At 44.7% G+C, this 15,572-nt stretch overlaps 2 protein-coding genes and 1 pseudogene across 4 annotated transcripts; 1 reads left to right on the top strand and 2 right to left on the bottom strand.

Moving 5' to 3' along the window:
- Positions 1 to 129: 129 nt before the first annotated feature.
- On the bottom strand, positions 130 to 5,895 carry PEX11B (peroxisomal biogenesis factor 11 beta). Of its 2 annotated transcripts, none has more exons than XM_060139114.1 (4): positions 5,678 to 5,895; positions 4,805 to 4,920; positions 4,194 to 4,395; positions 130 to 1,332 (listed from the first exon to the last, which is right to left on the bottom strand). In XM_060139114.1, the coding sequence occupies exons 1-4, from the start codon at positions 5,893 to 5,895 to the stop codon at positions 927 to 929; spliced, it is 942 nt and encodes a 313-aa protein (XP_059995097.1). In that variant the 3' UTR covers positions 130 to 926. The 2 variants fall into 2 exon arrangements, with proteins under 2 accessions (XP_059995097.1, XP_059995098.1); XM_060139115.1 differs by having other exon boundaries at positions 5,736 to 5,818.
- A 202-nt stretch (positions 5,896 to 6,097) lies between these two features.
- LOC132514437 (gonadotropin-releasing hormone II receptor-like) lies at positions 6,098 to 10,678 on the top strand (annotated as a pseudogene).
- An 846-nt stretch (positions 10,679 to 11,524) lies between these two features.
- On the bottom strand, positions 11,525 to 13,268 carry RBM8A (RNA binding motif protein 8A). Of its 2 annotated transcripts, none has more exons than XM_060139116.1 (6): positions 13,140 to 13,268; positions 12,802 to 12,861; positions 12,597 to 12,674; positions 12,281 to 12,417; positions 11,850 to 11,986; positions 11,525 to 11,738 (listed from the first exon to the last, which is right to left on the bottom strand). In XM_060139116.1, exons 1-6 carry the CDS (start codon positions 13,204 to 13,206, stop codon positions 11,693 to 11,695), a joined length of 525 nt encoding a protein of 174 aa, XP_059995099.1. In that variant the 5' UTR covers positions 13,207 to 13,268; the 3' UTR covers positions 11,525 to 11,692. The 2 variants fall into 2 exon arrangements, with proteins under 2 accessions (XP_059995099.1, XP_059995100.1); XM_060139117.1 differs by having other exon boundaries at positions 12,597 to 12,671.
- Positions 13,269 to 15,572: the final 2,304 nt, after the last annotated feature.

The following is a 15,572-nucleotide window of genomic DNA, read 5'->3' as shown; positions in this document are numbered from 1 at the left end:
TACTGTAGATGCTCAATAAAAGTCTGTGGATAATGATGCCAGTGGCTAATCCTATGGAAAACCCAAACCACAGTGACAGAAACAGGGGCCTCAGATGACCAGAACACATGGGACCAGACCAAACATCAATGAGCAAATTGATCTTTAATTTGCTAACCTGGAAGGCTTTGCTATCCATCATGGGCTTGGGCCTCAGCTATTTACACAGAATCACTATACAGTATTTACAACAAGATGCTAAACATAGCATCATTCTGGATAGGCAAAGAAGGGGTATGGAAAGGCTAGAACAAGGCCCTGAAATCAAAGTGTAAGCAGAAACCTGCAGGTGTGAGTGGAGGGAAAGGTAAGGACAAATCATGAGAAAGCTTGGTGAGGTAGACATGAGAGAGGAAAAGGAAGCATGAAACTACTTCTGGTGCATGTGGGAAGAGTCCACTGGGACATCAAGCCTTCAAAGTTAAATCTGGAGTCTGAAGGGGAAAATAACAGCCACAAGTCACCTTTGTGAGGAAAAAGAAGAAGGCAGTTAGAACCTTATAGACCATACCTTCTACCTCCCATACCAAAAAGTAATCCTGCTGATTAAATTCCTATGACAGGGACTGAGAAGGTACAAAAGAGATACAGAGACAGAACCTTAAATAGACTTAAGAGACAGTAAAAAGAGTCAAGAGAGACACAGACAATGCAATGAAGGAGGAAAAGAACAAAAGTTCTAGCAGATCTGAACAAGTGACTCATCCAAGTGACTTCACAAGTCACCTCTCTTCACCTCATCTTCCCCAAAGCTCCTCCCTCTTACTCCCAAATCTCTGGATTTTAGCTTTAACCAAGGAGTGGAGTTAGAATGAGGCCGGTACACGGGGACAATCTAAAATTCCATCTCACCAATTCAGATCCCCTCCTTATCCTGTACCAGAATATCAGGGCTTGAGTCGGAGCCAAGGGCAGATTAGGGTGAGAATAGACAGGATGGAGGACACGAGGCCACAAAGTCCCACAATTCCAGGACCACAGCACCACAGGCCTAGTTTGTCCAGTGGAATGAAGAGATCACAGGCATTTCTGACCACATCCAGCAGGAGAGGGGGATGACCTCGAAGGACCCGAGCCAGGAGCAAGACTCGGAGCCGAAGCTTCAGAGCCACCTGAGGCAGACCTCCTCCTGGAGCCCCTGGACCCCCAGGTCCCCCAGTTTCAATTCCTCCTGGGACTCCTCCTCCAGAACCCTTCAGTCGTCGACTACAAGCTGAAGACTCTTGTTCCATCAGTAGGCGAATCTCATAAGCATCACGACTCAAGTTCATGATGAGGGAAAACAGATAGTACCTGGGATACACAGGGGAGAAAGGTCAGTACAGATACATATACCCACTTAGCATATCCAACAGAATATTTAAACTTCTTTCCCCCATAGTACAAAAGGATTACATATTAGAATACCAGAAGTGAATGTTATTACCCACTATTAGAAATGTCCTTCCACCTTTCTGTAACTAATGAGTTTATGTGTACCTTAAGATTCTGGCTTACAATAATGAGCATCACAAAATATTCCAAGATCAATCTCATATTTCACTTTTCCACTTGGCAACCCATTAGCATACACACATTCAAGTTGAACTACAATTATGCAAAATTTTTTAAAAGAACACCTTCAGGACTTCCCTGGTGATGCAGTGGTTGAGAATCCGCCTGCCAGTGCAGGGGACACAGGTTCGATCCCTGATCCGGGAAGATCCCACATGCGCGGAGTAACTAAGCCCGTGTGCCACAACTACTGAGCCTGTGCTCTAGAGCCCTCGAGCCACAACTACTGAGCCCACATGCCACAACTACTGAAGCCCGCGCACCTAGAGCCCATGTTCTGCAACAAGAGAAGCCACAGCAATGAGAAGCCCGCGAACCGCAATGAAGAGTAGCCCCCACTCGCCCCAACCAGAGAAAATCCCGTGCACAGCAATGAAGACCCAACGCAGCCAGAAACAGTAAATAAATAAAATAAAATAATAAAATAAATAAATTTATGAAAAAAACACCTTCAGTTGTTTCAAAGACTCAAACACATAGACCATTTAAATCCAATACTTTTGTTAAAAGAAAACAAACAAAAAAACGACGCCAAGCTTGCCAAATGTGTTAGATTATAAATTCCTTAAGAACAGTCTACGTTTTTTGATTTTTAATCCGTTCTGACAACAGTGGTCTGTATTCAATATAACTGTCCTACCTCTAATATATATTCTGAATCCACATCTATCTATTGTACTCCACCACCACAGTCTCAGCTACCATCATATCTTGCTTGAACTACTACTTTAGTCTTTTAACTGGTTTCTCCACTGCCACTCTTGTCCCCCACCCCCAAGAATCTAGTTTCATATAGTAGCTGGCATAAACGTAAATCACATTATACCCTTTCTTAAAACTCTCCATGGTTTCCTTCCTATCACATTTAGAATAAAATACCTTAGAAAGGCTTACAGAACTCAACATCTGACCCTGCCTCTCTAATTCCATCTTGTACCATTCCTTCCTTCAATCACTATGCTCCAGCCACACTGGTTTCTTTCTATATTTTGATCCCATTAAGCTTGTTCCTGCTTTAGGACCTTTACACTACCTCGTCCCTCAACCTGGAATAATCTCTCTCCAAAATCTTCAAATGGCTGGCTCTTCCTTGCACTTTAGGTCAGAGCTTACATGTCACCTCTTCAAAGAAGACTTCTCTGACCCTTGATTCTAAAGTAGCAAACCATTTACTGTCTATCACATGACCCTATTTTAATTTCCTGCACAGCACTTACCACGCTCTGATGTTTTTCTTATTTATTGTTTCTTTGTCCCCTCCCATGACAATGTAAGCTCCATAGGAGCAGGGATGTTGTTTATCTTTACCACTGTATCCCTTTGTCTAGACCAGTGCCTAGCACATAGTAAGAGCCGAATAAATATTTACTGAATAAAAGTATAAACATGGCATATAAACTCTTCTAGGGAGTTGCTTTTCCATACCACTCCAGCCATGCCTCTGCCCCCACCCTTCATACACCATAAGTCTTGTTATAACTGTAATCACTGAGAAAGATGAAAAGAAAAGAGAGACGTAAGTGGAGACGGAAAGATGCTAATATAATATAAAATAACAAAGCAAATCATAGGGAAACAAATAATATGTATATAGAGATCATTTTATTCCCAAATCATATTCCTTTCCACCTTCATTACAGCCTGCTCCTTAGTCCAAGCCAACATCATTTCTTGGCCATATTAGGACATCTTCTCTTTAGCATTACTGCAATCCATTTTCCGCACTACAGCAAGAGGGATCTTCTTTAAATGCAATTTGAATCATGTCACACCCCTACTTAGAACCCATTGTACTTAGGATAAAATTTAAACAAAACTAAATGAAAAAAATCCTACCATTACCTAGAAGTCCTTGCATGAATGATCTGGCCCATGTCTACCTGTCCAGTTTGAACTTATGCCCTTACTCAATACCGTCCACCACATTGGCTTTCTTTCTACTGCTCTAATTCCATGAAGTTTTTCTTGGTTCAAGGCCTTAGAATGAGCTATTTTCTGTTTGGAATGGTCTTCTCTGCTACTGTTTGCTTTGTATAACTTCTACTCAGACATCAGGTCTGAAATAAAATTTAATTTTCTCTAAGAGTTCTTCTCTGACCTTTCAATCTAAATTAGCTCCCCCTGTTATGTATCTCATAACACCCTGTACTTCCCACAATATTTGGTTTGGTGATTATTTGTTTTAATATCTGACTCCCCTACTAGACTAGAAGCTTCATGAGAGCAGGAACCATAGCTCTTTGGCTCTTTGCTTTATTCCCTGGCTCATAGTAAGCAGCTACTAAGTATTTTTAGAATGAATGAATGAACGAGTAAGCAGTGAGGGGCATAAACCTGTGGTATAGACAAAAGCGGAATTAAAGCAATGTAATGAGTATCTAGTCTTGTCCAATCTTAGTCATTCATCATGAAAGAGCATCTGTCTTCCATCTGCCCCCATTCATTATTCTCTGATGGTTTAAGATCTAAATGAGGGTTAGAAGCCAAGTGATTAGGATGTGTATATTATGGGAAGGCCCTAAAAGATCATTCTCTCATGAAAGGCAAGCTATGCAGTATGGAGAATATGATAGGTCTTGTAGGATAAAAGGATATCAAACCTGAATGAACGCTGGGCCCACTTCTCCTGATCCACACGGGGAGCAAGTCCAGACTTTCCAGCCCACAGGACATTGTCACAGGCGAAGTACAAGGCTCTATTGAGGTGACTAACAGTGATGCAGAATCTCAGGACAACATCTGATAGGTGCACAGCTCGTTTGGCTGACTCAAGGGCATCTGCTGAGTTACCGAGGCGTAGAACTTGTGGGGATTAGCAAAGAAAAGGAAGGATTTGAAAGTAGAGAGGCAAACAGAGAGCAAGACACAGAAAAAGAGAGAAAGCAAGAGAGTGAAAGTCGAGCAAGTAATAGAAACAATAATGAACAATTTTTTAAAAAAAGAGTAGAAATGGTTCAATTTTTTTTACGTCCAATTTTTATTAATTTGTGTCCCAGTTTAGTTTTCTCAAATTTGCCTCATTCTTTCCAATCCTTCATTACTCTTACACCTGCTCTCTCACCTCAATCGGGAGGCTTGCAGAGGATACGGGGTAGAGGCAAATGAGGGAGTATCGGCAGAGAAGGTCAAAAACAAGAAGGAGGGACTAAGGAAGAATAGCTGGGGATGGAGGAAGTGTTGAGGTAATAAAAGGAAAGGCACAATTACTTACGCTTTCTCCCTAGGCTCAGATGACCCTCCAGTTGTCGAATCTGTTTCTGTAACTCAGAACTGGCCCCATGTTTCTGCAGTGCATGGCCAAGAAGGGAGCAAGCATACTGGGCGGCCCTGGAGGAGAGAGAGGAGAGAGAGGTAAGGTAAGGTGGAGACCTCCCTCCTCTCCCCCTCAAAAATGTACTTCAAAAGGCAAGTATGGACTCCCCCTTCCCCTGTTTGAGACCATTCCCTTTCCTCCTCTTCATGGCCATATCTCACTGTTTCTCCTCCAGGCCAGGGGAAGAGACAGGCGTAAGAATAAAAAGGAGCCTAGAAGGGGTTGGGAAGCACTACTTCGAATTGAGGAAATAAGAGATCTGATAATGTAAGGCCTGAAGAGGACAATGAAGGCGGCAGGGGGTCCATCACAAGCACATCAGTGTGAGCATGTGATACGTGAGGGAGTGGGGGAGAGTTGGAGGACAGGTTATTCTTCAAAATAGGTGAACTAAGAGATTTTCCAGGCCCTTGAGATGAATCGAGACTAGAAGGCAAGGCGGAGGCAGAGGAGCTAGCGGGTGACAGTAGGGTGAGGGGACACGGGAACTTCGCAGTGCCTCCTCTGTTCTGGGAAGAGTCCAGGTCGCTATCTGCCACCGGGCGAACGCTCCTCATTCCACCATCGCCCAGTGAGGAAAGTGCTGGTCTTATGTGAACACGTAACCCTGAGCGGCCTCCCCGCCGGCCCACTCGTGCCTCAGTTTCCCCATCTTTCCCGCGAGCAGAAACGAACCATGGCCTCACGGCCGGCTCAAATCAGCCCCTCTCGGTCCGTCCGGGCCCCCGTAGCCCGATCTGAACCTTTATGACCCCCGTAGTGTGAACTGACCTCGCCTCAAGAAGGTCTTCCTCTGCCCGCCCTCCCCCCATTCCTATTCGGGCCGCACCTACACAGCCGCTCCCGGGCCTGGCTCTGAGCGCTGAAGCGGACCCAGGCGTCCATGACAGCGGCAGCCCCGGCTCCACAGCTTCGCTCCCGCCCCACTTCCCGCCCCTAGTCACGCCTCCTGGACGACCCAACGGTTCCGCGCGAGGGACAAACATCATCAGAAAATAAAGGGAGTGGAGCCGGCCCCTGAAGAGGAACTTCAGAACGAGAAGCCCTTGTCTCTGGGCCTATACCTGCGTGTTTTTTGTGCGTGTCTCCGTCGCCTTGTCCTCTAATCAGATGATCTCTGTTTCCTAAGCACACCTCCAGAGGCACATTCTTCTTTAAATATTCTGGACCAAGGGCGGGGCTTGCAGGAGTCCGGGCGTAGCGAGATTGCGCCGCAGTGCTCCCGCCAGGGCCGCTAGGATAGGGTTGCCCCCAACGCTGGGGTGTTTCCAGCAGAACACCCCCAACACACACACACTCACTCGCACGCTCCGCCCGAATCCAGGGCTCTAAGGGCTAAAGAAGTCTATGGAAGTAGAAGCCAGCACCAGATCCCTGTTCCCTGCAGGACCCTGACAGTTGGACAGGTGACCTCCAGAATACAGACGGAGAGTCTCCAGAGACAGAGGCTTTAGTGGACGAAATTCGCAAAATACCCAACTCATATCCTTAAAAGGAGAGAGAAGAAACAGTGGACGCAGCTAACCTCTTCAAACCCACACTTCATCCCCCTACCCCTTTCCCTTCCAGGTCACCATGTCGGCAGGCAACGGCACCCCTTGGGGGTCAGCAGCGGGATCAGGAGTAGAGGTGGAGGGCGCAGAGCTGCTCACCTTCTCAGCTGCCGCCAAGGTCCGAGTGGGAGTGAGTGTTGCGCTGTTTGTTTCTTCGGCTGGAGGAACCTGGCCGTGCTGTTGTCAGTGACACGGCCGCAACCCAGCCAGCTCCGCCCCTCTCCGGTAAGACGACTCTTTGCCCATTTAGCAGCTGCCGACTTACTGGTCATTTTTGTAGTTATGACCATAGATATAGTTATGCCACCAGGAATATCACTGTTCAATGGCTGGCCGGGGACATCGCATGTCGGACACTCATGTTCCTGAACTAATGGCCATGTATGCCGCAGCTTTCCTGCCTGTGGTCATTGGGCTCGACCGCCAGGCAGCCGTACTCCACCCGCTTGAACCCCGCTCAACTGGAAGGAAACTTCTGGGAGCAGCCTGGGTACTCGTTTTCCCGCTTGCCTGGAAGGTGAGTGACTTGTCGGAACTCAGGGCTAGACTGGACAAGAATTTGGGTACACAACAGAAGCCTTCGGATTCAAGGGGTGTGCTTGGCCGTGGTCACCGTTAATCCTCAGCGTGGGGCCTCTGCTATCTCTCTTGCAAGTTAAGATCATTGCATGTTAATTTGTACTTCTGTTAAGAGCCTTTGTTTTTACACTTGGCTTCCACCTCTTTGCCTCCTCCGAGTTCCACCTTCTTCAGATTATTGCAGAAAAACCCTAGGGCATGGTGGAAACATATACGGGAAGACATTAAGAAGACAGTGAAATCAGGGGCTTTGGGTAAAACTTTGTGGTACATTCATTCATCAATTCAGAAACTATTGTGCATCCCCCAGGTGCGTTCAAATGCTCTGTCAAGGATAGAGCAACAAAGTCCTGCCTTCAAGAAATTTATAGACTAGTGCAGAGTCAAATTAGTACGCAATTACAATACAGCGTGCAGTTAAGCATTATGCTAAAGGTAAGCATAAGGAGCTAAAGAACTGTCCAAGACCCACTCTTGGACAGTCAGGGAAAGATTCCTGACTTCCCAGAGATGTTACAATTTGATTCTTGAAAGATAGGTGTTAAGACAAATTACAGCAGGAGGAATGCTGGAGAAGGTGGAGGGTGGATGATCTCAAAGAAGCTGCAGCTAAAGTTGAGGACTAGAAAATGGTGAGTAATGAGCCTGGAGGGGAAGGAAGAACCAGATCACAAATATTAAGCTTGTACTTTATCCTGAGGGCAGTGGAGAGACACTAAAGTAAAAGGTGGAGAATGACATAATCAGATTTGTATTTTTTACTCTAGCTTTATTGTGGGTGTCAAAACTGGAACAAAAGGGAGCATCTGAACTTGAGTACCAAGTAATCAAATCTCAATATTGAAAATGAACTAGAAATCTAGAAAAAAAAAGCTAAATATGAAGCAATTTCTTCAAAAAAACCAAAACCACTATCACCATCTGAAAGCAGCATCTCTGAGTCTAGGGTTAGGATTGTCAGGGAGAGGGCTAAAATTTCAGTCTCTGGAATAATGCATTACAGAGTCAGATTTAAGATTTGATCCTTAAATCCTCAAATATTAGAAATATAACTAACAACAGTTAGTCTGACTGCAGTTCTAAGACAAACAAAAAATATTGCTTCCAACAATATGTTGCAAACAGGACCTCTGCTACCCAAAGTTTTAAAAAGCAGCATGTTTCCTCAGTGCAAAAGGAATTAGTTGGGTTTATATGAAGCAAATTTTAGATGTGGACTGGGAATTAGAATTAGGATTGCTTTTGTTGTTCGTTTGTATTACTTTGCTCTGTTTTTCCTGAGTCTAGGCTCTACCACTAACTAGCTGGATGACTTTGGATAAATCACTTGAAACATATAGGCCACAAGATTATGGAATAGGAGATGCATTTCATCCTTTCTTAGAGCCTGACAATCCAACGACAACAATGCAATGTCTATTTGCTTCAATAGCAAACTGACGGTAACGTGATTCAGGTGCAAAAGGTGTTATTTTGGGCTCTAAATTAGCGACCTCTTGTATAAATTCTGCATTGCCCATATGTTGCATTTAAAATATTAGTGTCAATAAAAAATTGTTAGTATGGTAAAGGGAATATTGGTGTAGTTAGAAATTATTTTTGTAGACTCAAGTTTTCAAGTATCAGAGGTAAAGACTTCCACAGTAGGTAAACTGCACATAAAATAGGGAAAGGAGAGTCAGAGGTAGGGCTATGGACCAAAACATAAGTCCAGGAGACTTGCCTATTTTTTAAATTAATTTGGTTGTGCCAGGTCTTAGTAGCGGCAGGCGGGCCCCTTAGTTGTGGCATTCGAACTCTTAATTGTGGCATGCATGTGGGATCTAGTTGCCTGACCAGGGATCGAACCCTGCCCCCTGCACTGGGAGCGTGGAGTCTTCTACGACACCAGGGAAGTCCTGCCTATTTTTAAACCTCTTCTCACAACCTGTCAAGTATTTCTAGGCATGGTGCAAAATCGCGCCCCCACCCCCCCAAGAAAACGGCCAGAAACATATGGACTCAAGATAGGGGAAGAGGAAAGACCACTTCCCAACTAGCTCAGAATAGCCTGATCATAACTCCAAGCAGTTCATAAAATTGTATGTCTGTGGCTCATACTATTCACCTTTCCTGAAAGTCCCTCATGCCTGCTGAAATCACTTTCCAAATGCCTTCCTTGTATCTAGAAATTTGATACCTACTAAGCTTGCCTTTTATCAAACTAGTAGTGACTCAATCTACCTTACCTGAAACTCAGGTACTAACCCTGAAGCTCTCAACTGAAAAATACTCATTACTGATTCAAACCAAAAACCCAGCAGTTTACCAAAAAGGAGAAGGGGCAGCCAACAACATTTAGAAAATGTTACATTTTATTATTTAACGTTGTTTCACCATTATAGTTGTACACATGACTATTACTACAGGTCACTACACAGTGACTGCAAAATGGCCTGAAATTTTAGCAGCACCCATTTTACACAAGATTTCTTTTTTCCACCGAATCACAGACACATCAGGAATAAGTTCAGCTTAAAATGTTGGTGAGGAAAAAAAAAAAAATGTTGGTGAGGTGGTAGAGATATCCTTTGATAAAATGCAATGTTAGAACAGTACTTGAGAAGACAGGGTTCTTTAAGTCCCAGATTTAACAAACATAGCCTAAGAGGAAGACAGGGATTTTCAAGATACATTCCTAACCTTTTAAATACGGCACCATACTCAGCACTGCAGGAAATTAAGAACAAATTGGAATTATGCACTGTATTAGCTCCCAAGTTTTCTCAACAATCTCATTTAAAAAAAAAAAAAAAAAAAAAAGGGCTTCCCTGGTGGCGCAGTGGTTGAGAGTCCACCTGCCGATGCAGGGGACACAGGTTCGTGCTCCGGTCCGGGAGGATCCCACATGCCGCAGAGCGGCTGGGCCCGTGAGCCATGGCTGCTGGGCCTGTGCGTCCGGAGCCTGTGCTCCGCAACGGGAGAGGCCACAGCAGTGAGAGGCCCGCGTACCGAAAAAAAAAAAAAAAAAAAAGAATTGGGAAGAGATACTGTTGAACTGGTGGGTAGGTTGGCATGGGAGGGGAAAGGGAGACCAGTTCTAATAGTCCTTGACTCCACTCCAGCTGTTCCTGTTCCACACCGTCCGCTGAGCTGGTCCAGTCCCCTTCACTCAGTGTCACCAAAAGCAGCTTCAAGGCTTGATGGCAAGAGACCACCTCTTCACCTTCTGCTGCCTCTTCCTGCTGTCACTGACTGCCATGACCGTCTGCTATAGCCGCACTGTCCTCAGTGTGTCCAGTCCCCAGACAAGGAAGGGGAACCATGGTGAGACCCCAACCCCCAGGCCCTAACCCATACCCTAAAACTATTGCCTCTAGCCTCATAAATTTGATAGCTATCTATCAAACCAAAAGTGAGTTGCTAACCATATCTCTAGCAGCTGATGCTGCACATAACTTTATTGAATGCCTTCAATTCTAACCAGCCACTAGCCATCATTCTATGAAGTGGAGTTAGCTGGGCAAGAATTAAGGAGAAGGGTGATCAGTATTCCTTTGCTCTTGGACACCAACAAGACTTCAAATAGACTTTGTAGCTTCATGTAACACAACAGCACCTCAATCGAAACCTTTTTTGCAGCACGTCTGTCATAATCTCTGGTGGGAGGGGAGCGTATAGTCCCAGGTTGGGAAGGGGAAGAGGGCTTGTACCATTCTCTTCCTTATAAGGGGAGAGCTCCATCTCACTATTTCTGCCCATCCATCAACTCAGAAGCTGAGTGGTTCTGAATTTGAGTGTATTTTCTAAGTTCCCAGCCCCTGCCGGTGAATTTGCCCTCTGCCGCTCCTTAGACAATCGCCCCCATGTTCATCTTCAGGGTCTGCGACTGGCCCTGCTTGTCTTGCAGACCTTCGTCCTCTGCTAGACATCTTATAACCTGCTGGGTCTTTGGTACTGCTTCTATCCCACCATGCTAACTGAAATGCCTCCCAGTCTCAGCCACATCCTTTTCCTCTTTGGCCTCCTCAGTGCTCCTCTGGATCCTCTCCTCTATGGGGCCTTCACCCTTGGCTGCCGAAGAGGGCACCAAGAACTTAGTATAGACTCCTCCAGGGAAGGAGGTTCTGGGAGAATGCCCCAACAGGAGATTCAGACCCTTAGACAGATGAAAGTACAAACAAAGGTGGCAGCAAGAAAGGCAGGAGAAACAAAAGAGACATTCCTATGACATCCATTTGCTCAGGAGAGCATATTTAAGAACAGAATAATTATTCTCTAGTATCATGAGAACATCTCACTTGTACCCCTGGCTCCCTTAGCTTCCAAAAGAAAGAAAGAAATACTGAGCAGTGTTTCTACTTTGACCCTAGGTGAGACTTGAGACTATATTTAATGTAGAAACTCACACAGAATTCAGTCCCTGGAAGAAGTATCTTCACAGTGACCCAGAGTGTCTTACTGTAAATAGTGCTTCAGAGCTTGCAATGTTAGAACAGGAAAGTAATTTTAGAAAACAAAAATTGGACATTTATTCATAACTCAAAAGAAACACTAAGCAGGTAGGGTAAGAGATTAAGTATAGATGCAGTGAGTTACACCCCAGCCCTATTTCTCCAAGGCTGCATAGTCAAACGGAATCTCTGGAGAGGACACCTGGACAACAGAGGATGGGTCAGCGACGCCTCCGGTCTGGACTCCTGCTGCGTCTGCGGCCACCTCTAGGGAGAAGGAAAAGGGGCAGGGTCCATCAGAGGGACATAATGCCATGTCCTTATTCTGTTTTGCTCATATTTCCTCCACTAAGGTAGTGTTTCCCCTCTCCACTTTACCTCCTCTTGCCCTTGGGTGGACCCCGAACAAAACACCAGTCTACGCTGATCGGCTGTCCCATCAAATCCTGGCCATTGAGTCCTTCCATAGCAGCTTGGGCCTCCTTGTATGTTTCATACTCAACTAGAGTATACCCCTGGAACAAGTGAAAAGACAGATTATCAAAACTCTCCTATTCCACCAAGCTTTTTTCTACTCAAACAGAAAAATCCATAAACTCTAAACAACAAATGTACATTACATATCCCTACTATATATACAACTTGTCTGTCTGTTTCTGCCTGTCTCTTTGCTATGTCTAACAAAATCAATTCCCAAAGTCATTTTATTTCAACTTTACTCTTGGCCAACCACAGCAAACATGGGAGAACTACCAATGCTGTCTAAGGTTCATGGGTGAAGAGAAGCAATGGAGTATCACTCAGAATACCTTTAGATATCCTGTACGTCTGTCCAGGTTGAGGTGGATGTTTTTTATTTCCCCATACTCTGCAAATTTATCATGGATGTCTTCTTCCGTGGCTTCCTCATGGACTCCAGTAACAAAGAGAATCCATCCTTCAACAGCTGTTCGGGAAAGGAGGGAGGTTGTTTGAGCACATGAAAGAAAAACTTCAAGCAAGATCACAGAAGTAGAGTGTGCAGACTCCACAGAGATTGGTTAAGCTACCTCTGACCCCATTCCTACTGGGTTTTATTTCATTGGCCCCTAATTCTCTACAGACAGACAGGTTCCATTTACTTACAGCGCTGTGGTCCGGGTTCATCGCCATCCTGCTCCACGCTGTCATAATCCTCACGCATCCGCGCTCGAGACCCCTCTTCTATTAGAAAGACACAGGAGATCACCGGAAATCCCCCTCCTCCCACTGTTCACCATGTGTCTTTATGGGGACTCCAAAGCTCGTCGCTCTCGCCATTCTAGACCCCATTCCACCCACAAACACTCACCGGAGCCAAAGCCACGGCCCTTCCGTTTCTTCGCTTTTTCTTTCAGTTTGTGGATGCTCTCTGCAGCCCCAGAAGTGAAAGAATAAGTGAGAAAGATAACAGTTATTTACAACAATAGTCTCCTTCCAAGACATTATCAGAAACCAGACCCCACCACCTCCAGGTTCAGTCCCTTCCCGGCCCGCCCCCATTCCTCCCATCGGGGGCGGAGTCTCCAACCAACCGAAACCCACCTCCCCGGCTCCCATCCTCCCTGCTGGGGGGAAAGATTATATTTTCCTAATACGTCCTTCTCTCGCACCTTCCCCGCTTCCCGCAGCCGCCTCCACTGTCCTCACCGTCCCCATCCTCATCCATGGCGAAATCCTCGCCCCCGGCCTCATGAAGATCCAGTACGTCCGCCATCTTGCCTAAGCTCTAACTCTCGTCCGTGGCGCTCAAGCACTTGGCTCCTCGGGAAACTGTCGCGGATGGGAAAGGTCTCCAGTCAAGTTGACCAATTAAAAACTAACTCTAAGTCCTGCCCTCGGCGCGGTAATAATACGCAGTGGAGGCGGGCCTACTTGGGGAAGATGCCGGAAGTGCTCCTGTAGCCATCTTGAGCGGGTCGCGAGCAGAAGGGGGCAACCCCGTGTGGGACACGCTGGGGGTGTGGGCGGAGTTAGTGACTTACTCTTACCTAGAGCGGACAACGAGAAACAGTACTGACAGTGGAGCCCAGCCTAATTTTATTAGAGGGTTGCTTTTCGTCTCTTTTCATTGCATACCAGGAAATGGAAGTTGAAGAAAGTTTTTTCTCTAAAAACTTGCAGGCCTATACTGTTCCCGAGGAGCAGTCGGATCTGTGATGGAAGCATTAAAAAAAAAAATTGTTCGGTCAGCAATGCTGCCTCAAAAAGCTGCTTCTGGAACGTACTGCAGCATGGCCTTTCTCTCTCAGAAAATCAGCAGACCTGGGTGTCCGTGTTGATTGATGAGACAGATATCAACTTTTCTTTTTTTTAAAAATAATCTCTCTGGTAATTCCCTGGTGGTCCAGTGGTTAGGACTCCCGCTTTCACTGCAGGCGGGGTTCAATCCCTGGTCAGGGAACTAAGATCCTGCAAGCTGCCTGGCGCGGCCAAAAAAATAAAACTAAAAATCTCTCAAACTCTGCCTACCACCTCTGGGAATTAAAATAGCATGGATTTAAACAAAATAGGGGCTTTAGCTTCTTTGAGGATAGTACAGATATTTCACGTTTAAAAACCCAGGAGTTGAGGCAAGGAAAATATTGCCCCCACATTCTGGAATCCGACGTAGGCCTTACACAAACAATAGTGGACTGCATATTCACTCATTTATTAATTTTTAAATCAAACAGTTATGAATGCCTATATGTGTGTCTAATATTAGAAGAGGTGCTAGCAAGACAAGGGGAAATACTTGCATTATCAACAATCACTTTATAATAACATTATGAAAGTGATCGTTGCCATCACAACGCACTAAGGCAATAAAAAGAAAGTTTCTAATAGGATGGGAAGTAAGAGTGCATTTAAGGGAGGGCTTCCATTTAAACTTGGCCTTTAAGTCTGGGTACTTTTCCAGGCAAAGGAGTTGTATTGAGACTAAGATACACTAATCCATTCTCTGCAATATGTAGTGTGATCTTTTAAAAAATCAGTTGGTCACATCTCTACTAAAAACCCTTACTTGACTTATTTTTGCACTTAGAATAAAGTTCAGACTCACACAGCCTGCTCTGCCTATGTCTCCAAACTCTTCCACCACCATTCTTCCCTTTCACCCATTAAGCTCTCCCTATACTTTCCCTCAACTATGTTCTACTCTTTCCCATCTCTGGACTTTTTGTAACTCTCTGTCCCTGATGTTCTTGCTCCAGCTTTTCACATGGCTAGTTCAACCCCGTCCTGTAGGTCTCCCTGAGATACTACTGTCACCCAGAGGGGTCTTCTCTACTCTATCTTTCATTCTTATTTCCTTCACAGAACTTAAATCCAAATCTTTAATTACCTTGTTTACTTTCTAACTTGTTTATCGTCTGTTTTTCCCCTTAGAATGTAATCCTTATGGCAGAGATTCTTATGTACAACTATATCCTCAAAGTTTAGACCAGTGCCTGGTTCATAGTAGACACTTGGTAAATATTATTGAATGAATATCAGAATGGCAAGAAATTCCGTATGCCTGATGCTGTGTAATCAGGAAATAAAGCTGGAAATATAGTTTAGGGCCAAACTGTATGTCATGCTAAGGATTTGGAACTTATCCTATAGGCAAGAAATTTTTCTAATTCAATATTTTAGTATTCATAATTTTTAACATTTGCAAATAGCCCCCATACTATTTTCAATTTGTGTTTTTTCCTTAAATAGACTGGCGTTTTAAACAAATTTACACTAAATTTAAATATCACTGCCATAAATGGAAAACATATTTTTCTATTACAAATTCAGCTAAAAGCATAACTAGTAAAAATGAAAAATGTTTGGCCATGTACCACCTAAAATCTTCTCAGATAATACCAAGGGTTCACATATAAAATTTGGGAAGTGCCGCTAAAGGTACAGCTAGCTAAGTGATGGTTTAAGCAAGGGAGTGGTACAGTCATAAGTATTTTAGAAAGAAATCTGACAGTAGTGTGGAGGATGTTAAGAACGAAGTTAGAGACTAATTAGGAAGCTACTGCAGTGGTCCAGCCCCGAGATGATAAAGGACTGAACTAAGACAGTAGATATGGACAAAACAGATTGGGAAGTTTGTACCGA

This window comes from Lagenorhynchus albirostris, chromosome 2 (genome assembly GCF_949774975.1).
Source record: "Lagenorhynchus albirostris chromosome 2, mLagAlb1.1, whole genome shotgun sequence".
NCBI classification, from domain to species: domain Eukaryota; kingdom Metazoa; phylum Chordata; class Mammalia; order Artiodactyla; family Delphinidae; genus Lagenorhynchus; species Lagenorhynchus albirostris.
This window is presented reverse-complemented; position numbering and strand designations above follow the sequence as displayed.